The following is a 25,976-nucleotide window of genomic DNA, read 5'->3' as shown; positions in this document are numbered from 1 at the left end:
TGATCATCTGAGACAACCAGAGCAGTCTTTGAGTGCATCTTCCTGATTGAGTTGGACAGAAACCATGCAAACCCACCAAGTAATCTGTAGACCCCATCAAATCACACTACCTCTGCCCAACACACACCAACACAGGACTACAAACTGTCACCATTGCAGTTCATAAAGAGCAGAAAAAAAGAGCATTCCTTACCAAAGCCTTCCTTACCTGCAGGTTTGGCTACAGGAACGTTACCCAGGTAAGACACCTGGAAACGCTGGACCAGCTCGTTTTTTGGCGCTGGGAATTCTGTCGTTTAGAGGAGAGATGAGGAAGGGTGGAGATGAGATTGAGGAGGAAAGATTAGTTTGGTTTCAGATGCAGGAGCTTGGGGGTTCAGGGTGAGGTCAGGGGTCAAGATGCAGGAGCTTGGGGGTTCAGGGTGAGGTCAGAGGTCAAGATGCAGGAGCTTGGGGGTTCAGGGTGAGGTCAGGGGTCAAGATGCAGGAGCTTGGGGGTTCAGGGTGAGGTCAGAGGTCAAGATGCAGGAGCTTGGGGGGTTCAGGGTGAGGTCAGGGGTCAAGATGCAGGAGCTTGGGGGGTTCAGGGTGAGGTCAGAGGTCAAGATGCAGGAGCTTGGGGGTTCAGGGTGAGGTCAGGGGTCAAGATGCAGGAGCTTGGGGGGTTCAGGGTGAGGTCAGAGGTCAAGATGCAGGAGCTTGGGGGTTCAGGGTGAGGTCAGGGGTCAAGATGCAGGAGCTTGGGGGGTTCAGGGTGAGGTCAGAGGTCAAAATGCAGGAGCTTGGGGGGTTCAGGGTGAGGTCAGGGGTCAAGATGCAGGAGCTTGGGGGGTTCAGGGTGAGGTCAGAGGTCAAGATGCAAGAGCTTGGGGGGTTCAGGGTGAGGTCAGGGGTCAAGATGCAGGAGCTTGGGGGGTTCAGGGTGAGGTCAGAGGTCAAAATGCAGGAGCTTGGGGGGTTCAGGGTGAGGTCAGGGGTCAAGATGCAGGAGCTTGGGGGGTTCAGGGTGAGGTCAGGGGTCAAGATGCAGGAGCTTGGGGGGTTCAGGGTGAGGTCAGAGGTCAAGATGCAGGAGCTTGGGGGTTCAGGGTGAGGTCAGGGGTCAAGATGCAGGAGCTTGGGGGTTCAGGGTGAGGTCAGGGGGTCACTGGTTCTTACCCTGGAAAGGAATGTCAGCTAGTCTGGTAGGATCCATGTTGAGTTTGTTCACAGAGGTCTTAGACGTCTTCCTCTGGGCCATGATCTGAAGAGGAACGCAAACAACAACATATAGTAGACGCTCTTATCCAGAGCGACTTACAGTAAGTACAGGGACATTCCCCCTGTAGGGGGCAAGTAGGGTGAAGTGCCTTGCCCAAGGACACAACATGTGGCACGGCGGAATCGGGAATCGATCCGGCAACCTTCTGATTACTAGCCCGACTCCCTCACCGCTCAGCCATCTGACTCCCTACAACACATTCAGGATCAGCTTGGTGGGTTGAATCAGCCCCTCTCAACCAGGAAGAATATCTGTGGCCTAATGTAAATCATTGAACTCCATATGAAAGATTTCTGTCCTTACCTTGGAGCAGATGTCATGCATACTGGTGGCTATGTTCTTAGCCGGCGTGTCACACCGGAACACGTGACACTTCAGCACATGGCTCAGTTTGTCTCTGGCCACATAGGCAAAGTCCCTGGAAGGAATACAGACCAGAACTGATGTCAGTCAAGCAGCTCTCTCTCTCTCACTCTCTCACTTTCTTTCACTCCTTCTCACTTCCTCTCACCCATTCTCTCACTCTCTCACTCTCTCTCTCTCTCACTCTCTTTCTCACTCTCTCTCTCACTCTCTCTCACTCTCTCACACTCTCTCTCACTCTCTCACACTCTCACACTTTCTCACACTCTCTCACACTCTCTCACACTCTCTCACACTCTCTCACACTCTCTCACACTCTCTCACACTCTCTCACACTCTCTCACTGACAATGAGACATGACACGGATGGCCTTTAGGGATGAAAGCAAGGTCGACGGTTCTACAGTCACAAAAACGTTGGGAGCTTTCGAGAGTTAGTGGTCATTATCTGACATGGGTGAATGTATCTACTGACACTACAACACGAGCCAGTGGAGAGGCAGCAGCAGAGGGGCGTGGCCTGTACAGACAGGGGGTGTGGCCTGCCAGTGAGACTACCAGCACTACAGTCACTACACATCATGGGGCCATGGGATGAGAGATGGTGGGTGTGTCAATCATACACTACCTGTCCCTGATAGGCCGAGGGCAGCGGGTCGGAGAGAAAGCAAATCAAGCATGACAAATCAATCAATCAACTCAAAACATACAAGGGAAACAGAGCAGGGCTTTGAAGGAATAACTCTAATAACCTGTTTCTTTTTAGTCAACAGATGCACAAGCAAGCCTGATTTGGCTAATCTGCCTAGATACTGACCTGCCATTGTCCCGCCCCACGCCCCACACTCGAATGCTGACGATAGGCTGAGAGTGCAGCACAGTCTGGCCCAAAGGGTCAATCAGATTCAGCGTCTCGTTCTCCAGAACCAGGAGCATGTCTTTGCCCTGTGGGGGAGAAAAGACACCCCATCAAACATCCCCTCAGTCCAGCCATCATACACCACAGCGCCCCCTGGAGGGCTGGCTGACCTCAGACTCCGCCCCCTCACCTCCCCCCAGATCCCAGCTGTGTCGTGCAGGTTGTGCTTGTGGTAGGACAGCTGGCGGATGCAGTTGTTCACGGCGACGCTGCTCTTTCCTGGGGCCATCTCCTCCTCGGAAATCTCCACCCAGCCCAGTGAGCGCACTGCAAACACCTGATGGGGGGGAGGGAGGGTGGGGGTGGGGGAGAGAGAGGAGGGAAGGGGAGAGAGGAGGAGAGAGGGAGAGGAGGGAGGGAGAGGAGGGATGGGGAGAGAGGAGGAGAGAGGGAGAGGAGGGAGGGAGAGGAGGGATGGGCAGGAAGGGGGAGACAGGAGAGAGGGGGAGAGAGGACGGAGGGGGAGAGAAAGAGAGGGAGAGGAGAGAGGGAGAGGAAGGAGGGGGGAGAGAGGAGGGAGAGAGGAGGGAGAGAGGAGGGAAGGAGAGGAGGGAGGGGGAGAGGTGCAGGGAGAGAGGTGGAGGCAGGGAGAGGAGGAGAGGTGGAGGGAGGGAGGGAGGGAGGGAGGGAGGGAGGGAGGGAGGGAGGGAGGGAGGGAGGGAGGGAGGGAGGGAGGGAGGGAGGGAGGGAGGGAGGGAGGGAGGGGGAGAGGGGGGAGAGAGAGGCAGAAGTAGAGAGAGACTTGGTGAAATGCCTGTGGAGGTCACAAGGTCAAACTATAAAAACACCCACATGCATGAGTACATACCTTGGTGTCTGGGTCATTGATGAGAGAATCCAGCTTCTCTCTGCCCTCAGACTGGGAGCAGCTGGGGACAACAGTGAAGAGACAGGATGAGACGTGTGAACAGACCAAGACTACCTGGTAAGACCTCACCTAGAGACGTCCTCACATCCCACCTGAGGTTGATGGAGGCGTAGCGCAGGGTGGCTCCTTCAAACTCCTTCAGGCTCTGGTCAGAGTTCACATCCTCCTCCTGGGACACAGGACATGGAAGCTAATTGGTGAAGCTTAGAGTAAATGTCACCTGTAAATGTGAGATTACAAGTGGAAGTGGAGTCTGAGGTGTCGCTGGTTTAGGAAGCACTTACTCACCTTCCATAAGTCCTCATCGTTGAACTTGTTCGGGCGGGGAGACACCCCACTCCATGTCAACTAAAACCAGACAGGTCAGTTAGGGACATGTGTGTATATATATATATATATATATATATATATATATATATATATATATATATATATATATGTATATATATGTGTGTGTGTATACTGTCATGTACATGTGTTGGAAAATGTCAATGACTATGACTCCTATATAGGCATCATAATGGGGAGAGGGTGACAGAAAAAAACACTGGCTAAGTTAGTTAATCGTTCAAAATCATCATGTTGACATTATATTAATTGTCAAACGAGGTTCCCACAAGTGTTTGGGTTCCTTCAGGGAGAACTACCCCTTCTGGCCTCCCTCCAGGCCTCCCCTCCAGACCTCCCTCCCCTCCAGGCCTCCCCTCCAGGCCTCCCTCCCCTCCAGGCCTCCCTCCCCTCCAGGCCTCCCTCCCCTCCAGGCCTCTCCCCCAGGCCTCCCCTCCAGGCCTCCCCTCCCAGCCTCTCCTCCAGGTCTGCCCTCCAGGCCTGCCCTCCAGGCCTCCCCTCCAGGCCTCCCTCCCCTCCAGGCCTCCCTCCCCTCCAGGCCTCCCTCCCCTCCAGGCCTCTCCCCCAGGCCTCCCCTCCAGGCCTCCCCTCCCAGCCTCTCCTCCAGGTCTGCCCTCCAGGCCTGCCCCCCAGGCCTCTCCTCCAGGCCTCTCCTCCAGGCCTGCCCTCCTGGCCCTCACCTGTTGCTCCTCGCTGGGGGAGACGGCGGGGGACGTGCTGGAGGGTCTCTCCTGGGGCTCCCCCTCCTCTGCGGGGGACGGGGGCTCCCACTGGGTGGTGCCTGTGGGGATGTGCCAGTAGTAGGTCCCCGAGGTGTCCCTCACCCTCATCCAGCCCGCTGGCAGGTCTGCATCCGTTTCAAACGCACTGCGGTCCCAGTACGACTCTACGACAGGCAGCGATACAGAGAGTCATACAGGGAAAACATGAAAGATCATCATATAAAGCTGATTTGTTTTTTCAAATCAGGTGATGGCTGGGGGCAAGGGAGAAGACATGCAGCAAAGGGCCACGGCTGGATTCGAACCCAGGGCGCTGTGATACGGCCTTGGTATGCACACTTATCAGATGAACTATCGGGATGCCCAACATCAGCCGTGTTTTGAGTTCAACTAGAAAAGGCTCAGGGCTGACAGCGTCCCGTGGCTGCTCTGGCCTCTCCTACCTGGGTCAGCATCAGGACTGCTGTTGGCCGTGCTGCCTTGGGACAGCGACATGCAGCTGGAGTCTTCGTCACTGGGGGCTCCGTTTCGAGCCCCCTGAGACGTCAGGCACGCTGTCCCTCCGTCCGCGCTCTCCTCTCTCCTGGACTCACTGCTGCTCTGGGCCTCTGACGAGTCTGTGTCTCTCTCCCCGCCCGGCAGGAGCAGAGACTCCTCCTCCCCCTCCTCATCCCCCTGAGGAGCAGCGGAGGTGTCGATCAGCAGCGCTTCACTGACCTCAGAGCACAGAGACCGAAGGCTCTTCAAGGTACTCTTGTCCTCCTGAAACTCCACGTCCTGAGAATTCTGGTTGGGGTTGTCATCGGGACTCCCGTTGTGGTTCAGATTTGCGTCGGGGTTGCGATTATGGTCCTGTTGCCTCTCTGCCACCTTGCGCAGTTGATTCTGGCCTTCTTTGACCCACTTGGCTTTACTTCCTGTTTCGCTCTGCCCCTGTTTATTCTCGTGGTTCCGAACCCGTTCCTCCTCGCGACGGCTCAACTCGCCGTCGTCCATGTCCATCATCGTGCCGTTCAACAGGTCCGAAGGCGTGGATGTGGCATAATTATGGCGCTTTTTAGAGGACGTGGTTGTGCCTTTGACATTTTTACACAGGTCAGCGTCGAGAAGAGCGCTATGTGGGGACCGGAGATCTAAGGTTAAAGTTGAGGACACGCAAGTGTTTTCATTAACCAGGTCAGACGTTTTCTCCAAAGACATGGCAGTGATCTGTGAGATGAGACAATTAAAGTCATTGTTGGTAGCTAACTAAGTATATCTCGCTGATGCTAAACGTGACCAGACTGCGTTACACCCCAAGCCGTATCTCCACATTAGGTAGGTAGATTACTGACTAAAATATCATCAAGTATGTAGATAAATATTCCAACTAACGACCTACCCAGTAGTAACGTGCTAGTCTGATGTTTATAATCCCCATACCCTGGTTTCAATCTTTGAATACGACAGCAGTTGCTAGGTACCTAGCGACTGTTAAACTAGTATTGGCTAGACAGCACTAGCTATATTATTAGTCAACTAGCAGCTTATTACTGATGAAACTACCTAAGCTAGATACTACAATGGTAGATGAGGACCTTTCGCCAAGCCTAGCTTATACATTTTTACGTAGCACTTATGTAGCTGGCACAACTGGCAGAAACAAGTCAGCTGTCTAGCTAGCTCACGTTAGCCAGCTAGCCAAGCTAGGCTAGCGCAGATACTGCAACTCGTCCAATAATACGCTTAATCACTAACTGCACTTTCCATAACGTAAGGACACATTAACTCACCTTTAAAATGTTAGCAACTCTTTATTTGCCTAAATAGCCAATTTCGATGGCTAAATATATACATGTAAACGTATGCAACATTGAGGACGCCTTGAACCAAATGAGTTTGTGGGCGCAGCAGGACAGGAGAACAAACGTCATGGTGTATCCGTCAGACCGGAAGTCTCACCAGCAGAGATGGGTATGGAACATTGAGTTAGTTATGGAAGCATTAAAAGTTAAAATGTTTTGAATTTTAAAAGGCGTTGAATACTTAATATTGAAATTTAAGCACCATCAAATGTGTTGGTTTTGAATTCACCAACTTCTCCTCAAGTTCTGCTAGTTTGGCTAGAATGTCTTGGGGTGGATTTTTTGGGGGTCTTTCGGGTCGAACGTTGGGGGTCTGAATTCCACCATTCCAATTTCAGCAGGCTTTGATTCAATTGGAAAAAAATGGGTCTACAGCAGCAGAGACTGCATTAGACTTTTTTACTCAATAATTATTTTGGGGTAAAAGTAAATTCAGCAATGTAATCGTTCCACAAAAAGTAATCTATAACTAAATAAATGGTGTTCATGACAGATTTATTCAGGAAATAAAATAGATATATTATAAAAATAAATATATTTATATTACATTTACATTACATTATATTTATTGCTTTTATCCAAAGCGACTTCCAAGAGAGAGCTGATAATAACAACAAGATAGCCCCAAAAACATTGCGGGTAGCCAAAACATGAAGCACATATTGTGAACAACCAAAATAAGTGCCAAAGGGAAGAACCATAAGAGCATGTAGTTAAACAAGTTACATAAGTATATAGTATAGTTATATTAGTGAAAGCATTTGCAAGTGTGCACTTAAGGTAATCTAGCCTATCAGTACATTTTACTTAAATAAGTGCAAGCTTGTATAAAAACATTCAACGATCACTCGTCACAGAAAAAAAGCCCTGACCAATGCTTTCTACTGTCACGTAATCCTGCAAAGGAAGTGGGAGAAAAAAAAAAAGTGTTAAAAATCCATCTCGATCATTCTACCAGATCCACTTAGGTTAAAGCAAGGGTTAATTAAAGGTAACTTCTTGCACAAACTGAGACACACTAACATGATCATTCTCCAGAATGTTCTCCAGGATCCTGACGATATCTTTAAAAGACGGTCTAAGACTGAAGGGATCCAGCCAGCAAGATCTCATCATCTGGCATCTGTATGGACGGAATCATCCAGAAGCAAAAAACACGTCATTAGAACAGCTCTCTCTCTTTCACCAACCGTCTGGAGGAGGGGATCCCTCACTGAATTGCTCCTCCCAAGGTTTCTTAAATTTTTTCTCCTCTAGTGAGACTCCTTCTGGGAGTTTTCCTTGTCTTCCTTGAGGGTTGAGGTTGGTTGAGGGGCAGTTCTATGGGCGTATGTGAAGCCCTCTGTGACGTTGCTTGTAATAAGGGCTATACGAATAAAGCTTGATTTGATTTGACAACAGTTTGAACAGCTAAGCATAAGCCAGCGGTCTCCAATCCTGTTCCTGGAGAGCTCCCTGCCAGTTGGTGTTTGCTCCAACCACACTTATTTGACCAGATTCAAAACGAGTTACCTGATCAACCAGCTCATTGTTATATTCAGGTGTGCTGGATTAGCGTCAGACTGAAAACCTCCAGGCAGGTAGGCCTCCAGGAACAGGGTTAGAGAGCCATGGTGTAGGCTGGTCATGAGTGGGACGCAAAGGTTGATGAGCAGGGACACTCACATTTCTGGCCTGCAAAACTCTGGATCTACATTCCTGTATCCTGAGCAGACGTTGCGTATCACTTCATCAGAATTGTCCATATCTGGATACGGCAAGGTACCTGATTCAGACACACGGATTACAAATCTATAATAGAATCCAGCATCACGGTATATTTCGCATCCAACGGATGTTGTAATACTCCGTATTGACCGTACCAAACGTTTCCATCTCCCACAGGAGAATTCCATAGGACCAGACATCTCCTTTAAAGCTGTAGGTGTTGTGTTGGAAGAACTCAGGAGGATACCAGCGTAAAGGCACTTTGTTCTGTGGATATAAACAGAGCGACTGGGGTCAAAGAAAGTGCTCTTTCTGTGCTTTCATTCATGGTTAAAACCACAGCAACGCAACTCTGTCGTGGTAGTAAGCGCGCCGTAGATGGCATCTCTTGGGGCTTTCCGCTGGACCCTCACAGTTCTCCTCACCTTGTCGACGCCTTTTCGAATCCCACGACGGCTCCTCATGTAGGTCAGGTCTCTGGCCAGGCCAAACTCTGTCAGTTTCACCTCAGAGGGGAAACTGTGAACCATGATATTCCTCAGGGCCAGGTCACCATGGATCACCTGGTGAACACAGATGCAAGTGTGTTTGTTTTGTTGTCTTTCATCCAAAGCGACATACAGTAGGCCAGGGTTCAGAAGAGGAGAAAGGAGGAGAGGCCATGAGAAAACGACCTGGACGACAGCCATGAACTGAATCAGCTGCATTCTGACTGTTTGCGTGATGTTACAATGTCGATTCTGTTTTGACGGTACTGTCAGGTCAAATAGTGTCCTAGGGCCAAATAGTGTTCTACCTGACGTCACAATGCCGTTCCGAAGCAAGGACGCGTCCGTTGCTATGCCGACCTTAAATTCCTGAGATATTTACGCGTGCTAGCAGGAAACTGTGATGGTTGCTATACTGGTTACTAGGTAGGAAGTTTTGTATTTAGGCTTATGTAAACCAGTTTATTCTACTCTACTATTTAAAGTTTTCACTCGTTTGATAGCTAGTGCTAGCTGGCTAATTGTTTTCGTCAAAAGAATTCACTTATTTAGCATCAATTTTAACAGACCGGGAAGGCAATACGTATAGTATTCTACCTGCGCGCGTTGCTGTCTCAGGAATGTCGAACGAGTGAAAACTTTAAATAGTAGAGTAGAATAAACTGGTTTAAATAAGCCTAAATACAAAACTTCCTACCTAGTAACCAGTATAGCAACCATGACAGTTTCCTGCTAGCACGCGTAAATATCTCAGGAATTTAAGGTCGGCATAGCGACGGACGCGTCCTTGCTTCGGAACGGCATTGTGACGTCAGGTAGGACACTATTTGGCCCTAGGACACTATTTGGCCTGACAGTACCAGTTTGGAGCTCAGGTGAAGCATGGCATGGGCGATGTGGTACGCTGCTGTGGTCAGGAGGATCTGCAGGTTAGTCTCTCTCTTCAGCTGCTCCTTGTTGACTTTGAGGAAGCTGCGTAAGGTCCCACAGTTCACTGACTACATGATCAATATGTATGGAGCTAGAGGAAAACCAGAAAAACATACACAATCAAAATAAACATCGAACATGCAGATATAAAACATCTACTGTCCAGATTTCAAACATCTGCCTTCCACCTTCCTTCCTTGTGTCATCTGAGAGCATGATAGAAGTGGCTCATACTGTCAGTGATATTCCAGTCTAGCAGTTGAAGCAGGTTCTTGTGTGTTCCCAACCTCCTCAAGATCTTCACCTCCCTCTCGATCTTCTTCTTTGGTACAACTATACAAATAATAATAAATAAATAAAAACACATTCACAGTGCACTTTCCAGATGGCTGAGTTTATTCTGAACAAACGTGACTTATAGTTACCGATACTTATACGTGTCAGAAACATTCATGATATTAGCCTTACCTTCCTTTATTAATTTGCAGGTTACGTTAGTGTATCCCTTGCACGTACTACGTAACATTTTGGCCTTATAGTACACTCCCTCTCTGCCCGCCTTGAGAAGCACCTGCATGCACAGTCCATGCTTATTGAAGAAAGAACCCTGGAACAGGATCACACAATTAAGTGTACATGCGAGATCACGCAGCGTTGAAGCGATACAAAAGAGAGTCGCTGTAGATTTACCTGTACTGTGACCGTTGCAGCGTGCGTCTTACTTGCGGCTGAGCGGTCGGGGCGTTCATGTAGGCTGTCAGTTGAGATGGGATCCTGGGAGTCACGTGCGACTACTTCAGATAACGGTTGTAGAGAGGGGGAGCCTCTCACTGGAGGTGTGGACGGTGGACGTCCGGTCAATAGAGTCCCACCAGTGCCACGAAGCTCTCGTATTGTGGAAGTCAAAGTGCGATACCTTGCCAGGAAACAGTATCTCAAAACTGGATTGTATTTGATTGTATTTAACATCATCTTATACCGGCTTTGGTGTTACGTGATAGAGATAACATTTACACTTACTTTCTTGCCCATGTAACAGCCATTACAAATATCAAGAGAACACTAATCACTGAGATAGCAATTAAAATGTTCAGGGTGGCACCATCTGATAAAACTACAAACAAAAAACATATAAACAAAAAAGCGTTTTCCAGCATACTGCTATATCACACGTTACAACACCGTAGCAATGGTGGCCTACCGTAGGCTCCACATGAATCACAGGTTTAAGTTTTAATATAGGTATTAATAACTATAGAAAACAGTATTTGTACTCTGCTTATAATACTTTACTCACTTGACTCATTCAAATTGTGTTCCGGCTTGTATGTTGCATTCAGACACCCTATTGTGCGGTTGGGAGCCATTCTGAGTCCAAATCTATATTTCAAAATGTGCATTAGGCGTCCGCAGTGATCAGGTCAACATCCTCGTTAGATGTTCTATTTCCACAAAAACGTCTTTTGAATGAGAAGCTCTCACCACTTCCGGTATCGCCTCACTGGTGGTTGGTTTTTGTTTCTTGTGTGAGGTGGTCTCAATGACATTTTCTTTGAATAAACGATCCAATCCAACAGACGGTGTGTCGCTTGCTGCTTTAATACAGATAAACGAATCCATCCCATATACAAGACATTTCTTTACAACTCATTTAATGTTTGTGTTGGTTTCAAAAGTATCTATATACAGTTTTTTCCCCCTCAAAAAGGTCAGTGCAAAGTAATTTAGACTTTAAACAAAATTTTACAAAAGTACATGTCCATTAAATTAATGAATTATGAAAGAGAGAAACAAGAAAAGATAAGACTTCAAACATTCAGTAGTAATCACAATATCAAGCTTTCAGGGGTACAATACTGAAGAAAAATTACAATAAAGTTGCTAAATGTTAAAAAAGTAATAAAAGAAAGCTGGGTGTTTACCATTCTACCATCATAAGCCAGGTAAGGTAACCTTGTTTTCTGATCTGATTTTACACACACAGACACATGTCTGTCTCTACATACAGTCTAGCCACCTTAGACTCAAGACAAGTGTTTTTAAACTCGTCACAAATTGACAGGATGCAACTTATCCAATTGCAAAAAATGTCAAACGTATCCAAAGCATTTGACATGACATTTCAAAATGTGATTTCAATACTAGCACAGAGCAAAGTTAGACTGAGTTACTGAATTAATCCTGTGGCATGAACTGTGAGACACGAAGCAGTTTTTGCAATGCATCGACAGCAGTGATATGTGGTTGGGGCTGACTGAAATGGCACAATCATTCTCGTTCTTCTTGGATGAACGAGGGGGACTTTGTTCTCTGACGCTAACACTTTAGTAAAGGAAGTACTGTACATGTACATTACAAACTAAATATATTCCACAATTATCGTCATCAACTTAATTTCATTTAGGGGGACAAAGACACACAAAGAACTGGGAACATTTGGGAGAAATGATGAATGTGTGGCAAATCACTGTAATCGTAGTCCAAAGCATGAGGTAGAAGAAACTTGTTTCTACTGCAAAAACATCTGTGTTTGTTCAGTGGAGGTTGTCACATAAGGGCGTCTTACAACAACAGTACCTACGTAGGTCTGGATCAATGGCAAAAGCAAGTGGCATTGGTCTATGAGCACGTGCACACACACACACACGCGCACACGCACACGCACACGCACACGCACACGCACACGCACACGCACACGCACACGCACACACACACACACACACACACACACACACACACACACACACACACACACACACACACACTAAATTCTGGCCAAAGCATAGTCACCCTAAAACACAGCGTGCTACTTAGTAAGATGTACATGTGGTAGTTGTAAATATTGAGTACCATTTGCTCATCCATCCACTTTGACGAGAAAAAAAGTGACCCCCCCCATGGGAAGATTTCTATGCTTCAATACTTCTCTACCTGAGAGATTACATATGTTGCTGTAGCACAAGCACGTTGATGAGATGTTGGCGCGTGGAGAAGCACAGACACAGGCTACTGGAGAACACAGTATTTCTTGTAGTCCGACTCAAAGTCCTCATCCATGCTGCTTGTGTCGGCCATCTTTTTGCCGTCGGTTTTCGGCATGAACAGAGAATGATCGACCCCCTGCTGCTCATAGAACAGGATATAGGCTGAGTCTTTGTCGACCTCTTCTGACCTCACTTCCTGAAAGCACACACCACAACAAGAAGTCAAAACTGTATGCAATAAAACAAAGAAAAAAAATTCAGAAGCGTTAATATTTAGTGGTCATATTTCTATGTGCGTGTTAAGCAGGGTTAAAATAATACTTTTCAGAAAGAGGAAGCCCTTATAATTGCAACCGCAAGCTTACTTGAACATGCTGACTGGTACCTTTCCTAAGAATGTAAAGAATGTTTACTGAGTAAGTAAGCTAAACATGTCAAACTCCATATTGTGTTGGAACCAGGGTCAACGTCCATATTGTAACTTTCCACTCCAAACTAAAGATGTACTTTTCCACTCCAAGACGCACGCATGCACAGACACCCGCAAGAACTTTAGGATAAAACACTGACAGTTCCTCAGACAACTTTGTACCACCATAGACTTGTCTCCTTGCTGAATGCTGCAAGAAAATAAACTCCCTTGACTCCAGCGACTCTGTGCACTACTTGATAAAAGATTTTCCTGCCAAGAAGCTCCTGCTTCTAGCCGAGAGCTTACCTTGCAGCTGCTGTCGTTGTAACAGTACCATTTGTCGTTGGGGTTTTTGGCATATGTGACATAGTGGCCTCCTCCAAGGATTCCTGAGTGACACTGTGGACAAAGGACACAGGTGAGATGTACATGTGACGTTTCATTCAGAGGAACCTGAATGACACCCGAGGCAGCTGTGTCTCTGGTATCGGCGAGGGCGACAAGACACTCACTGAAATTGCATACAAGTTGTAAATGGGCTCCAGGCTGATGCGGTCTCTGTGTTGGTGTGGAGCGTCCAGGTCCATGCTGTCCTCGGTGAAGCCGTTGCTCTCCAGCTCGGAGACGGACGTAGTGACGTCCCCGTCCCTGGCCGTGTCCTCCCCAGAGGTGGAGTCCAGGCCGGGGCCCTCGGCGTCGCTGCCCGTCCGGCTGGGCCCCAGGTCCAGGGGGCTCTCCCTGCCGCTGTCCAGGCTCTCCTTGCTGAGGGACAGTTGGAGCTTGCTGCCCAGGGGGAAGCCTCGGGCCCGACCCTGCCTCCTGGCCTCCCTCCCTGGGCTGGAGGAGGGGCTGGACTCCCTGCTGGGGGTGCTGGTCATCCTGCTTGAACACAGAGGATCTGCACACAAACACAGGACATGTTGGTCTCGCTAAAAGGACGACAGGAAAATCTGAATGTTTTGATCAAAACAGTGGATCTACACCCAAACACAGAATATATAACATCTTGGTCCCTCTAAAGAATGATGATTTTATCACACAACATCTGAATGTTGTGAGGAATCTTTTCCAGACCTTTCTCGTTGTTGACATTCAAGGCGGTGTTCGAGCTTGTGTCTCCACCCCCAGCTCTTCTAGCTCCTCCCACAGAGTCAAGCTCCTCCCCCACCGCCTCCTTCCACTCTGATTGGCCGTCCTCTGGGTCTCTCGGAGTCAGGAACGCACTGGGGTCAAACTGATCTCTGGGGAACCTCACGATCTTCTGAGATTTGATCCACCGCCCGTTCATGAACTGGAATCGCTTTAAATGGACTATCTGCAATTAGACAATAGACGTTTTTAGCCCCATAACACTGTATCTGAGGTGAGTGAGGAGGGCGAGGAGGGCAGGGGACTGACCAGGATGGGAGGCAGCCTCCACAGGTCCAGCTTCTTGGTGGCCAGGCGGTGGGTGCTACATTTGGAGCAGTAGTACAGCTCATCCTCACCCAGCTCCTCCTCGCTGGTGAAGGCCTGCAGGCAGCTGTCCAGGCTGATGGGCTCTGCCTGGGCCCTCCGGCTCTGCTCCACGCTGCTGTGCTCCTCCACGATCTACACACACACACAGTTCAAACCCCTTTCCATGAACAGAAGACTTGGAATAACCAGGGCCAGAGCAGCGCAGGGAGGCCAGCCGTCAGCAGCTCACCCTCTCCTGGGACGTTTGGTAGCGCAGGTGGAGGGCTGTGGGGTCCCAGTCCACCGCCAGGAAGGAGCTCCCTACTGCCGCCTTGTCATCATTACACTCCACTGGACAGCCTCTGCAGAACCTGGAGGAGAGGAGGGAGGGAGGGGGAGGGGAGGGAGGGGGAGGGAGAGGAGGGAGGGGGAGGGAGAGGAGGGAGGGGGAGGGAGAGAGAATGAAAGAGGTTACCCATGAGCTGACCAGCCAGCCGTACGGAGGTCAAACAAGGTCCTACAGGATGGTTGTGTGTCCACGCCTGTGCTCCGTACCTGTACCAGGGGCAGCAGGCACAGGCGTTCCCATCCTTCTGGACCACCCGCAGGGTGAAGGGGTACTGGTAACCCATGCTGTCATCACTGGCTCCACAGGAGAAACACACACACACACACACACATCCACAAGTTAGTCATAGTTTACCTGTGGTGTCTGTGAGGTGTGTCAGGTAACGTGGTGAGGCAGCAGAGGCGAGGCAGGCTGACACTGACCAGTCCAGGGCGTGGTTACTGGCCTCCTGTGGGGGCAGGGGGCTGGCCAGCCGGGACACCTGCGTCCACACGGCGTCGTAGAGGTCACGGGCGCGGGTGCGCACCGTGCAGGGCACGATGAGGGGCATCCCAAACAGACTGGGCCGGTTCTTCTGGGACGACAGGAAGTATAGCTCTGCCCGCATCTGGGAGGAAGAACACACACACACAGACACACACAGACACAGATACAGACACACAGACAGGCACACACACACACAGACACACAGACACACACACACACACAGAGAAACAGCCACACACACAGACACACACAGACACACACAGACACACACAGACACACACACACACAGACACACACACAGACAGACACACACACACAGACACACAGACACACACAGACACACAGACACACACACACACAGACACACACACAGACACACAGACACACACACAGACACACACACAGCCGTGTCAGCAACCAGTACGTATCACGGAGACAGCAGGAAACATCAAACTATCAAATACAGCCGTTTTCATAACGCATAATGAAATCCACGTGTGTTATGAGACCTGCAGCCCTGACAGTATTATTCCTACAGTGTCGTCGTCATCTCCTGCAGTACCCACCATCTTCCTGTGGATGGCGATGATGTACCCGATGAAGGGGCTGTCGGGGGAGGTCGGCGTCTGTCCGTTGGCGAGGCCGGGGGTGAGGCTGGCCTCGAGGCTGGGCTCCGTCCCACAGGGCACCACAGTACTGGGCATGCCCTCGGTCCCCAGCCCCACCCCGGGAGAGTCGCCCTCCCCCAGGGCCACGCCGCCCAGGGCCACGCCGCCGAGGGCCACGCCGCCGAGGGCCACGCCGCCGTTCACCAGGCCAGGAGACGCTCTCTCTGCTGGGGACACAAACACAGCTGGTGTGTGGAGGTACGCCACCACCCTCTCTCACCCGGCAGGAGAGTCAACGTCCCACTAGCCAGGAGGAACGAGGACAGGACGTCGTTTGTGGCGCTCGTGTGACAGGAGTGAAGGAACAGGCTCTGTCGTGGTGACAGGGTGGTAAAGTATCCAACCGCTCCATCTGTTAGCTTTCACTGCATGCACATGCCAAGACACGCTTGGAGGATAATCTTGGTGTAGGAGCTCCTTGTCCGGTTTCCTCTCAGGGGTTTACTGATGTGTTTATGATACAAGGCTTCTGGAAAGCTCCGGGGCGTGACAGTGAGGAGTCTGGCCTACCGTCCACGTCTGGGTCAGTGGCAGCGGCGGGGGGGGGTGGGCGTGGGCGAGGCTGGGACAGGGATCTCAAACGCGCAGAGGAAACCGCTCACCGCCCGGCGCACCTTCTGGTTATCTGACGGAAAGTTCTGGAAGGCAAGACAGACCAAAGCTGTTTTCATACTGCTGGGTGTAGGAGGATGTACAGTTCGGGGCGTAATGCACGGACCATGGCCTAGCGATGGGGGATATGCTGGGTGTCACAACATGGATCAAATGTTGTGCCTCTGTGGTGGTGAGGTGGTGACTGTAGAACAAACTTTCAACCCAGGGTTTTCCTGCCATCCACCACACACCAGCACCGTGGCAATCAGCTGCACATCAGCTTCCTGTCAGCAGAGCTGGGGATAGCTCAGCGGAGCTGGGGATAGCTCAGCGGAGCTGGGGATAGCTCAGCGGAGCTGGGGATAGCTCAGCGGAGCTGGGGATAGCTCAGCGGAGCTGGGGATAGCTCAGCGGAGCTGGGGATAGCTCAGCGGAGCTGGGGATAGCTCAGCGGAGCTGGGGATAGCTCAGTGTCGGAGCGTGGGAATGACAGGGAGGTGTCAGGTTACCTTGATGTTGGAGGCGTGGACCTCAGACAGCAGGATCTGCTCAGGCCTAAGGCCACACAGCTCGCTCACTAGTCTCTTCAGACCCGTGTACTTGTCGTCGGCGTTGAGGCGCAGGCCGTAGCGCACCGGGGCCGAGCCGTCCAGCTTGATGACTTCACACGGGAGAAAATCACTTGAATCACTTTATTCAGTTCACGGCAATAATCAGAACACATAATACTGTACACATGATCCCCTAACCTCTCCCTCTCTCTCCCTCTCCCTCTTCCTCTCTCCCTCTCTCCCTCTCTCTCCTCTCTCCCCCCCTCTCCCTCTCTCCCTCTCTCCCTCTCTCTCCTCTCTCTCCTCTCTCCCCCCCTCTCCCTCTCTCCCTCTCTCCCTCTCCCTCCCTCCATGGACTCACCTATGATTTCCATGTGCATGGAGTTGTCCATGGGCAGGGGCAGGGACAGGAAGTTGAAAGGGTCGAAGCGAGCACTCACGTGGCCGCACGTCTTGCACTTGACCTGGGACCGGAGCTGGCCGTGGAACAGGTCCACCACGATGGAACGGTTCCTCCGCAGGTGGTTGTCCCAGGCCTGGAGAGACACACACACGTCAACACACACCACCACCGTCGTCAACATTAAGGTGCCAGCAAATCCGGCAAATGAAATCAACAGTGGAGAAGAGGATATGGGCTCAAAACCACCACGCCCCCATCAACACCACCACACTGGAACCTTCCACAAACACAGCCACACAAACTACCAAAAAACAAACCCAAACATCTACAGGGGTACGTGAGAGGAAGTGGAACATTGAAAAAGATGAGCAGTGGGAGGGGTGGGAGGGGTGAGGGAGGTTGACCTCTGACCTCAGAGGCCACCTTCCAGTCGGGTCGTCCGTCGCTGTCCTTGAGCTCCACGTAGGGCTTGTCGTGGACGCGGTTCAGGTCCTCGTGGAGCCCGTCCAGCAGGAAGGCCAGCAGCTCCTGGGAGTCCTGCTGCTGGAAGCCGTTGAAGCGAGGAGCGTACTTTGCTATCGTCCACTGAGCACAGCAGGGAAGACCAGGCACAGATATGTCATCTTGTGATCATCATGTTATGGTTTCGTTAGTATGCTAGTCGTGACAGCTGATTGGTGGGGGTGATTCAGAGGCAGGAAGGAGGACAACTGACTGCTGATTGGTGGGCTGTACGTACTCTGAGTTTCAGGGGCGCCAGGTTCTTCTGCGTTCCGCTCCACAGCTCTTGCACCAGGTCACCGTAGCACTTGGCCATGTGACCCCTCATCCCGATAGGATTGGTCCTGCCGCAGAGGCAACCAATACCATGGTGAGTTTACACGAGTGGACGCACAGCAGTGCACAGACACAGACAGGCATACACACAGAGACAGACAGACACACACCTTCACCCCCACCCACCACACACACACACACACACACCTGTTGAGCTCGTAGAGGTGTGTCCCTGAGGTGAAGTAGTCAGTGAGAGGCTTAGTGTTGCTCACACACTGGATGCTGGAGTTCATGAAGCAGCTGTTTCCAAGGTTACTGAGGCCTGTGGCTCCCTTCTCTGTGGGGACTGTAGGACCAAGCGGAAAAGCTGCTCAGGGTGCTGCCCGACCCCCACAATCACCCACAACAACCCCACAGGGTCTACTTGTACCGGTTACAAATACCAAATGACCTTGAAGCTATTCATTTCTGGTTTTGTAAACAGGGTCTACTTGCACACAAATGTTGTTACAAATGCAAATGTTGTTACAAATGCCAAATAGACTTAAACTGTTCATTTGTGGCTTTGAAAATGTGGCTGTAATCACACCTCTCTCTGTGTGTGTGTGTGTGTGTGTGTGTGTGTGTGTGTGTGTGTGGGCTGGCGTGAGACAGCGTCTGCTCCGGCTGAAACAGCACCGTGTCAGCAGAAGGGCCAGTCTCACCGTTGTGACGGCTCATCCTGTTGCTGTTAGCGATGAAGGACATCTCCTCGGGCCAGCTCATGTCCTTGTTCCGCACTGAGGACGAGACCCACAGTCAGTCACCCACCGTGACCAAACACACACAAGACTGTCCATTCTGGGGAAGTGACATAACTTGGACGTTTCCACAATCTGAGTACCTTCAATGACCATGTACTGCTCATCTGGGATCTTCAGCCCCTCCAGAGTGTGGTCCTCATCATCCAGCAGGGTGAGATAGTTCTGAGGAACAAACACAGCGATATTGTGGAAGGATTCAGTCGACAGTTTGTCTCTCTAGATGGGGACAGAGAGAGAGAGAGACAGAGACAGAGACAGAGAGAGAGACAGAGAGAGAGACAGAGAGAGAGAGAGACAGACAGAGAGAGAGACAGAGAGACAGAGAGAGAGAGAGAGAGAGAGAGAGAGAGAGAGAGAGAGAGAGAGAGAGAGAGAGAGAGACAGAGAGAGAGAGAGAGAGAGAGAGGATGGTTCACCTCACTGTTGTAGATCCACAGCCTCATGTCCTCCTCCTTGATGCGGAGTCTCTGAGCCAGGTAGTCGTGGATGTCCCTGATGGTCCCCACCCTGCTGAAGCAGCCCGTGTACACCAGCACGCGCTTCAGGGGGGCGCTGGGGGGGGGCACGTTCCCTGGAGGTGGAACAGGAACAATAAGGAACATCTATCTATGTGCAGGGGGGGCATCTTCCTGAATTTCTTCCTGAATCACATGGTCATCTTCCTGAATTTATAATAAAGTATCTATCTATCTATCTATCTATCTTGGGTGTACTAGCACCCAGGGCTGTGTGGAGGAGAGGGGGGCGTGCGACTGTACTAGCACCCAGGGCTGTGTGGAGGAGAGGGGGGCGTGCGGCTGTACTAGCACCCAGAGCTGTGTGGAGGAGAGGGGGGCGTGCGGCTGTACTAGCACCCAGGGCTGTGTGGAGGAGAGGGGGGCGTGCGGCTCCTACCCATGTTGACCCAGGCGGTGGACTGAGGGGTGCGTGCGGGCAGCTGTTGCCTCAGGAACAGCAGGTGTCTGGGGAACAGCTCCATCTCGGCTCCCTCTGTCCTGGAGTTCCTGATCACCTGAGGACCACCATCAGGGTGTTCACACCATCAGGGTGTTCACACCATCAGGGTGTTCACACCATCAGTACTGCTGAGATACCGTTAGAACCAGGCACGCCTTATCCTCCACCTGCTGCTGGGTCTACTACATGCAGTGTCTGTACACTGCTTTGGATGATGTACGATGTAAACACAAGAGTCACATGTATCCTTCACATTTACATTTAGTCATTTATCAGACGCTCGACTTGCAGTAAGTACAGGAACATTCTCCCTGAGGCGAGTAGGGTGAAGTGCCTTGCCCAAGAACACAATGGAATCGAACCAACAACCTTCTGATTAATAGCTCGAATCCCTAACCGCTCAGCCATCTGACCCCATTTACAGGAGGCCCCTGCTTTATTCCATTAGAAGACTCTTTCACCCAAAGCTACAAACAAACACCGTCTTATATGAAGCACATCAGCAGACGAAGGATCGGCAGCGTGTCGTTTCCGTAACAAACGGACCCTGTGTGTCACGGCCGTGTGTACATACCGGTCTGGGCAGGCTGAGGTTGGCACCGTACCAGTGGTACAGGGCCCTCCACACCGGCTCTGGGACCAGCTCAAAGTCCCTCCCTAGGATGAGGGAGGGGAAGCGTCGGAGCAGAGCCCCCTCCATGGTGAGGGTGGGAGCCTGGGGGAGGGGGGAGGGAGAGGGGGGGGGAGCGAGAAGCGTGACATCACAACATTAGGCGATACTGCAACATGACAAGCTCCCTTTGGCGAAACAAACAACAGTGCAGTACGAGGACCAGGCTGTTGCTTTCATTATATTACAATCCGATCCAGTTCTGCAGTCTATATCCAACTCCTCACCCATACAGCAAAGGCAGTATACATGCACACACAGAGTATCTGTCACATAGATCATGTAGCACAGTCCATGTTCCATTCTCTATTGTCTGGCCTCGCTACCTTCAGAGGCTCTGTAGTGACCAGAGGCTGGTTGTCTATGGCCCCCGGCCTCAACACCGCCCTGGCCCCATCGGCCCCCAGGACACACTGGCTGTCTGAGTCCGGGGTGTCCTGCTGTCGGGGGAAGCAGATGTCCGTCGAGCTGAGCGGGAGAAGATCTGAGGAGGGAACGGACTTCAGTCACCCGGCGCCCTCACGGAGGACCATAGTGGCATTTAGAACCTGCGACCATGATGTACAATCAAATGCTCTAACCACTGAGCTGCCCCCCCGGTGAGACTCACTGGGGCTGGCGGTCTCAGAGGCTTCGGAGGCGCTGGAGATGTTGTCGGAGAACTTGTCGTCGGCCGATGTGTGGGAGCCAGGGGTTCCCTCCCGGCCTGGCCCCGCCTCCGCGCCTCCTCCCAACCTCCGCCCCCCGCCGAACGTTGACGGCTGCTCCACCACGATCCGCCTGTCGTCCTGACGACACACACGTCACAGCACTGAGGTCATGACCTCCAGCACAGGAAGACATCTAACCCCTAACCCAAACATGGAAGGGGTTGCTAAGGTCATGACCTCTAAGACAACAACATAACTCTGAGCTAAGGTGACAGCTAAGGGGTCAGGGTTAGGAGGGGGAATGCAGATTCATCTACCACTCATGCTAGCAGAAGCAAGCAGCTACAAAGCAGACACAGGGAGCTGCGTACATATTTGACGTAGTCTCTCCACTGTCGCCACCAGGACACGGCGATGAGGAACCAGTAGTCTCCAGGCTGCAGGCCATGTCTGCTCTCTCTCTCCAGCCAGCCCCTGCAGGACAGGGACCCAGCCACACACTCAGGAACAAGTCAGGAGTACATCATCTCGTGTGTGTGTGTGTGTGTGTGTGTGTATGATGCACACACCTGATGATCTGCCCTTCCTCCTCTGGAGAAGCAGGTCGCAGTCCAAGAACAATATGGCACACCTGGCGTGAACATGAACACAGATTAAACCGATAAGATTGTATTCCAGCAGAACCGTGACAGCACGACACAGCAGGTATTCTGACAGTGGGAATCACCTGAAACAGCAGGTTGAGGAACTCATTGGCAAGGGGACTCTTCACACTCCATATCTGGTAATCCTCGAGGGTCAAATGGCCTTGCTGAGGAACGCAAGACAAAACAGGAGATGATATTTCCGTGTGAATGGGAGTCCAGGGTTGTGTACAGTTGCTAGACCGTGCGCACACTCCAGTCTTACCTTAGTGGTGTCGTGCTCTTTCAGGATGTCCTCCACAATGTCTGACACATTACTGTGCGCTTCCTGACAAAACAGACATGATGCTTTTAACAAAAAGTCGTAAATGTATATTTACATGTGTTTTTGTTACGTCTTGCATCCACATTCATGTTAGCGTGTGAAAACTGAACTGGCATTCTGGGAATTGTTCGGTTTCCGAGGAGCGGCCCTTACAGGGAGAGGGTCCGTGCGGTTGTCTTGCCAAACCTCGAGCAACGCCCCAATCATGTCCCGGACTTCTTCACGAGACAGAACACCGTCGTGGTCGACGTCAAACACTTTGAAGCAGACTAGAGGAAAGGGGACGCAAGGGAAAATCAGATATACTTGAAATGCTTTAATAACAGAAAGGTCTGATGACAACAGAGGGAACAGACTCCAGCTTACACTTCTGCCTTTCTGCCAGCGGACCCCTACAGCACGCAGAGAGGCCACAGGAGATCTCCTTAAAGTCGATGTGATTGTCCCTGTTCTCATCGAAGGCGTGAAACAACCCTGAGAGAACAGCATTTCAGAGTCAAACACAAGAATGCGATACCAAAACAAGCAACAACAACAAAAACTGTACACAGCCGGCTAGGTCATTTTAGTAATTTAGACATTTAGTCATTTAGCAGACGCTCTTATCCAGAGCGACTTGCAGTAAGTACAGGGACATTCCCCCCGAGGCAAGTAGGGTGAAGTGCCTTGCCCAAGGACACAACGTCATTTGGCACGGCCGGGAATCGAACTGGCAACCGTCTGATTAATTGCCCCGACTCCCTAACCGCTCAGCCATCTGACCCCCAAACAGGTGAACAGGGTGACTAAACGTGTTGTCTCTTCTCTTACCCTCGCTCAGGGAGGAATGAATAGGAGGAGAAACCAGAGGGCCGAAGGTTTCCAGGTCAAATCTGCCGGTCCGTGACTGGGCCTTCAACAGCCAATACCGCTTCTCCAGGTCTATGATGTCAGACTCCTCCACTGAGAAAACCAAACAGGAAGCGTACCAAGAACATTACCGACAACCTTCCAGGAACAGAAGCTTCAGTCTAAACTCAATGCTTTTATTGCCTTCATAAGGACACACCCGTTTCTTGTTGGTCACATCTTGTGCAATGTGCAGTAAGCAATCTGCGTTACACCCAGATCACTGCATCAAGCACTTTAATCTGGGAGACCTGATTCAACAAGGTCAGATATCGAATGACACATCTAATGAGGAAAGACTGCCACCAGCAGAGGATCCTCGGGGGAGGAAGAGGATGAACATGAGAACTAACTCGAACATGTCACGCTACGTAGCTGGTGTTTTTCCTCCTGTCATCCCCCAATTCTTTGAGGCACCAGCCGCAGCTGAACGCCCCCTAATCTGGACGGCGTCTGTCACTCATCACTCACAGTGTGTGACTCCAGCAAGGGTCTGGTAGAAGGTGGGCGTGTCGCTGTCATCTGTCAGAGTGACACACACCCCGCTGGACAGGAGCCAGCGGGAGAACGTGAAGGCTTCCTTGTTCTGGAGGAGCCAACTCTTAAACTTCTCATAGTTCACCTTCTCACCCTGCGAGAGACCCAAACAAACAGAGACATGACCTTAACTCTGGGGCGATCCCAATCTCACTCAACGTCTGAAAATGAAACTAAATAAATCAGACAAAACAGAACACAGGCAGGACACCTGGTCAAATAAATGGGTTAATCGCTAGCTCGCAGCTAGATAGCACATGAGACATGGTGGATAACAGATATGATAGTTGGGAGGGGAAACAAAAGAACCTTAACAGGAAGCTGGTGACAGAGAGGGACGCTGATTGGTCCATGTCAACTAACCTCGGAAAAACACTTCCTGAGAGAGAGAGGGATCTCTCCGTCCACTGCCTGCAGCATGCTCTCCATATCCTCTCGGGTTGCATGGCTGCCTGAATCACTGGCGAAGAGGCTGAAAATGTCTGGGGGGGGGGAAGAACCAGTGTGTGTCAGATGCAGAATGTTTTACAGCAAACACATGACATAAACACAAGCAGTTGTTTCGTAGACTCACATTTAGCTTTCTCCTCATCTCTTCCTCTGGTCAGGAGGACCAGTCCAACAATGAGATTGTTGAAGTGTAGTCCTTTTGAATTACCGCCGAAAGAGCTGTAAATGACCTAGACAAGAGGCAAGGTAGAGGATGTGTATGCTTATTTTGCAAATCGGCATCCTTTAAAATACTTGGGTGTACTGCATAGTACTCCTTTCGACAAACACCTTGACCGCAGATTCATCGTAGGAGTTGAAATTACAGGTCAAAGAAAGAGAAACCCAATTGGCACAAGCTGTGACTTGCATAATAGTACGACTCTTAACTATCAAATCAAGCACCCTCTGCACTGTGACTGTGCATTCAGAATATCAAATAACCGGGGCGTAGTGTCTAACAGCAACACAATTCTCTCACCACACCTCACATTACCCCAAAGTGTTCACAAAACGCTCACCTCAGCAACCCTGGGCGGCACGACATCTCCAAGCACCTCCCTTAGGAAGCACTGCTGGCTCATGTAATAGGACAGTCCGCTCGTCCTGCGAAAGGCATCTTTCAGACGCTGGAGTTCTACATCTGTGACTTGGGGGGGGGGGGGGGGGAGAGGTGAAACTGGGTTTAGAAACCAGACCAGACACTCAAAGACGTAAACATACTTTAACAACACACCGCCCAAACGAAGTGGCAACCGAAGTTTAACAAACGTAAAAAAAAAACAAAGCTGGAAGAGCGGGCGTCAACATCACTGACGTTTATTACCATAATAGCTTCCTTGATTGTAACAAGGGACCAGAGTTAGCAAGCAAAATAGGCTCCCTGTAACAATAATATGGGCCGAAATACGGTGTTATCATATATACTTATAAACCCACCAACTACAATTGATGTTGATCAGTAACACTTTCAATAATATGCCGTCGTTACGTGCAGGTTCCAGGTAGCTAGCTAGCTAACTGGATAACTTGCTAGCTATATTTTTGTCGTCCTTAGCAGTTAATATGTATAGCTAATGCTTGCTCCAACCCAACCTAGTTATCTGGCTAGGTGAGCGACATAGATGGTTAACTGGCGTCAATTAGCTAAGTGATCATAACATAACTAAGCATTCACAGACCCAGTAATGCCATAGTATAAGGTTATGTGAGGTGGCTAGCTCGTAATAACGTTAAGCGAGCTAGCACTAGCTAGTTGACAGTGACACAGAGGGCAACAGTGCAATGTCTTGGTGCCTCGCAACCAGACTTGATACTGTAGCAACTAAGCCACTACCTTGCAACATCCCTGTCATCATAGGTTGCCAGCTAGCTAGTTAATGGTAACTTTAGTTTGCTGTTAACGTAATGCAACTGTTATTATACTGGTAACGTTACAACCCTGCACACTTAACACTCAACGCCAGTTATTGTTAACTTAGCTTAAGGCTAGCTAGCTGTCATACTGGCTAGCTAGCTGTCAAGGCTGGTTAGCCGTCTACTGTAGCTGGTTTAGCAGAGTACAAGCTAACTAGGCAGGTCTCATACTTTCGCTTTGTTTACCTCTTTTAATGGCCTCGTCATACGAGAGGAACCCTATCCTCGACTCTTTGGCTCCCATGCTGTCTTCATTTCATTATATCTGCAACACGAACGAATGTCGTCAGCTGGCGCGGGCAGCTTTGTTTTTTTGCGAGCAAACTGGCTGTCAAACTGACCCTCCTGCTAGCTGGATGCTCAACACTGACGCCTCCTCTACCGACTTGTCATGTGACAGTAGAGCTGTCAAAATTAGGCCTCTCGACCTACCAGTTTGCACATTCAAATAATGACACTATATATTTACATAATTTTCATCCACTTG

At 50.4% G+C, this 25,976-nt stretch overlaps 3 protein-coding genes across 4 annotated transcripts in view; all 3 read right to left on the bottom strand.

The window, feature by feature from the left end:
• Positions 1-6,399, bottom strand: part of LOC124468024 (amyloid beta precursor protein binding family B member 1-like) — an 11,778-nt gene extending 5,379 nt beyond the window's left edge. The window contains exons 1-11 of one of the 2 annotated variants that reach the window (XM_047020580.1): positions 6,253-6,399; positions 4,924-5,689; positions 4,439-4,644; positions 3,699-3,758; positions 3,503-3,579; positions 3,351-3,411; positions 2,673-2,819; positions 2,441-2,568; positions 1,565-1,679; positions 1,159-1,243; positions 194-289 (exon numbers count right to left, since the gene is read on the bottom strand). In XM_047020580.1, coding sequence (XP_046876536.1) covers positions 194-289; positions 1,159-1,243; positions 1,565-1,679; positions 2,441-2,568; positions 2,673-2,819; positions 3,351-3,411; positions 3,503-3,579; positions 3,699-3,758; positions 4,439-4,644; positions 4,924-5,680 — 1,732 coding nt within the window. In that variant the 5' untranslated portion in view covers positions 5,681-5,689; positions 6,253-6,399. The remainder of the gene's footprint in view (positions 1-193; positions 290-1,158; positions 1,244-1,564; positions 1,680-2,440; positions 2,569-2,672; positions 2,820-3,350; positions 3,412-3,502; positions 3,580-3,698; positions 3,759-4,438; positions 4,645-4,923; positions 5,690-6,252) is intronic. The other variant, XM_047020581.1, reaches the window with a different exon arrangement.
• Positions 6,400-7,002: 603 nt separating this feature from the next.
• On the bottom strand, positions 7,003-10,968 carry LOC124467864 (tyrosine kinase receptor Cad96Ca-like). The gene is given in 12 exon segments (XM_047020350.1): positions 7,003-7,221; positions 7,348-7,447; positions 7,990-8,089; positions 8,187-8,298; positions 8,457-8,594; positions 9,380-9,540; positions 9,684-9,782; positions 9,918-10,056; positions 10,140-10,365; positions 10,470-10,563; positions 10,747-10,829; positions 10,932-10,968. Coding segments are annotated over 11 exon segments (1,299 nt in total). The 5' UTR covers positions 10,817-10,829; positions 10,932-10,968; the 3' UTR covers positions 7,003-7,161.
• A 118-nt stretch (positions 10,969-11,086) lies between these two features.
• On the bottom strand, positions 11,087-25,867 carry LOC124468259 (ubiquitin carboxyl-terminal hydrolase 32-like). Its single transcript, XM_047020917.1, has 34 exons — positions 25,676-25,867; positions 24,595-24,722; positions 24,159-24,264; positions 23,948-24,066; positions 23,519-23,678; positions 22,970-23,101; positions 22,526-22,633; positions 22,313-22,428; positions 22,100-22,162; positions 21,918-22,001; positions 21,760-21,821; positions 21,562-21,664; positions 21,151-21,328; positions 20,867-21,024; positions 20,445-20,585; positions 19,808-19,925; positions 19,330-19,484; positions 18,994-19,075; positions 18,815-18,889; positions 18,318-18,456; positions 18,073-18,178; positions 17,745-17,918; positions 17,292-17,466; positions 16,889-17,040; positions 16,313-16,423; positions 15,684-15,998; positions 15,054-15,238; positions 14,838-14,924; positions 14,533-14,653; positions 14,244-14,435; positions 13,920-14,160; positions 13,358-13,743; positions 13,152-13,244; positions 11,087-12,629 (listed from the first exon to the last, which is right to left on the bottom strand). Exons 1-34 carry the CDS (start codon positions 25,731-25,733, stop codon positions 12,456-12,458), a joined length of 4,797 nt encoding a protein of 1,598 aa, XP_046876873.1. The 5' UTR covers positions 25,734-25,867; the 3' UTR covers positions 11,087-12,455.
• Positions 25,868-25,976: the final 109 nt, after the last annotated feature.

This window comes from Hypomesus transpacificus, chromosome 5, assembly GCF_021917145.1.
Source record: "Hypomesus transpacificus isolate Combined female chromosome 5, fHypTra1, whole genome shotgun sequence".
NCBI lineage: Eukaryota > Metazoa > Chordata > Actinopteri > Osmeriformes > Osmeridae > Hypomesus > Hypomesus transpacificus.
The sequence above is the reverse complement of the archived record's forward strand: the minus strand, read 5'-3'. Positions and strand labels throughout refer to the sequence as shown.

Excerpts from the sequence above, each read along its gene's own strand:
- LOC124468259 (XM_047020917.1), bottom strand. The coding sequence starts at position 25,733 with ATGGGAGCCAAAGAGTCGAGGATAGGGTTCCTCTCGTATGACGAGGCC. Across the intron at positions 22,429-22,525 it reads GCTGGCAGAAAGGCAGAAGT|TCTGCTTCAAAGTGTTTGAC; the intron begins GTAAGCTGGAGT and ends CCTTTCCTCTAG. Across the intron at positions 21,025-21,150 it reads CTCTGAGACCGCCAGCCCCA|ATCTTCTCCCGCTCAGCTCG; the intron begins GTGAGTCTCACC and ends TTCCCTCCTCAG.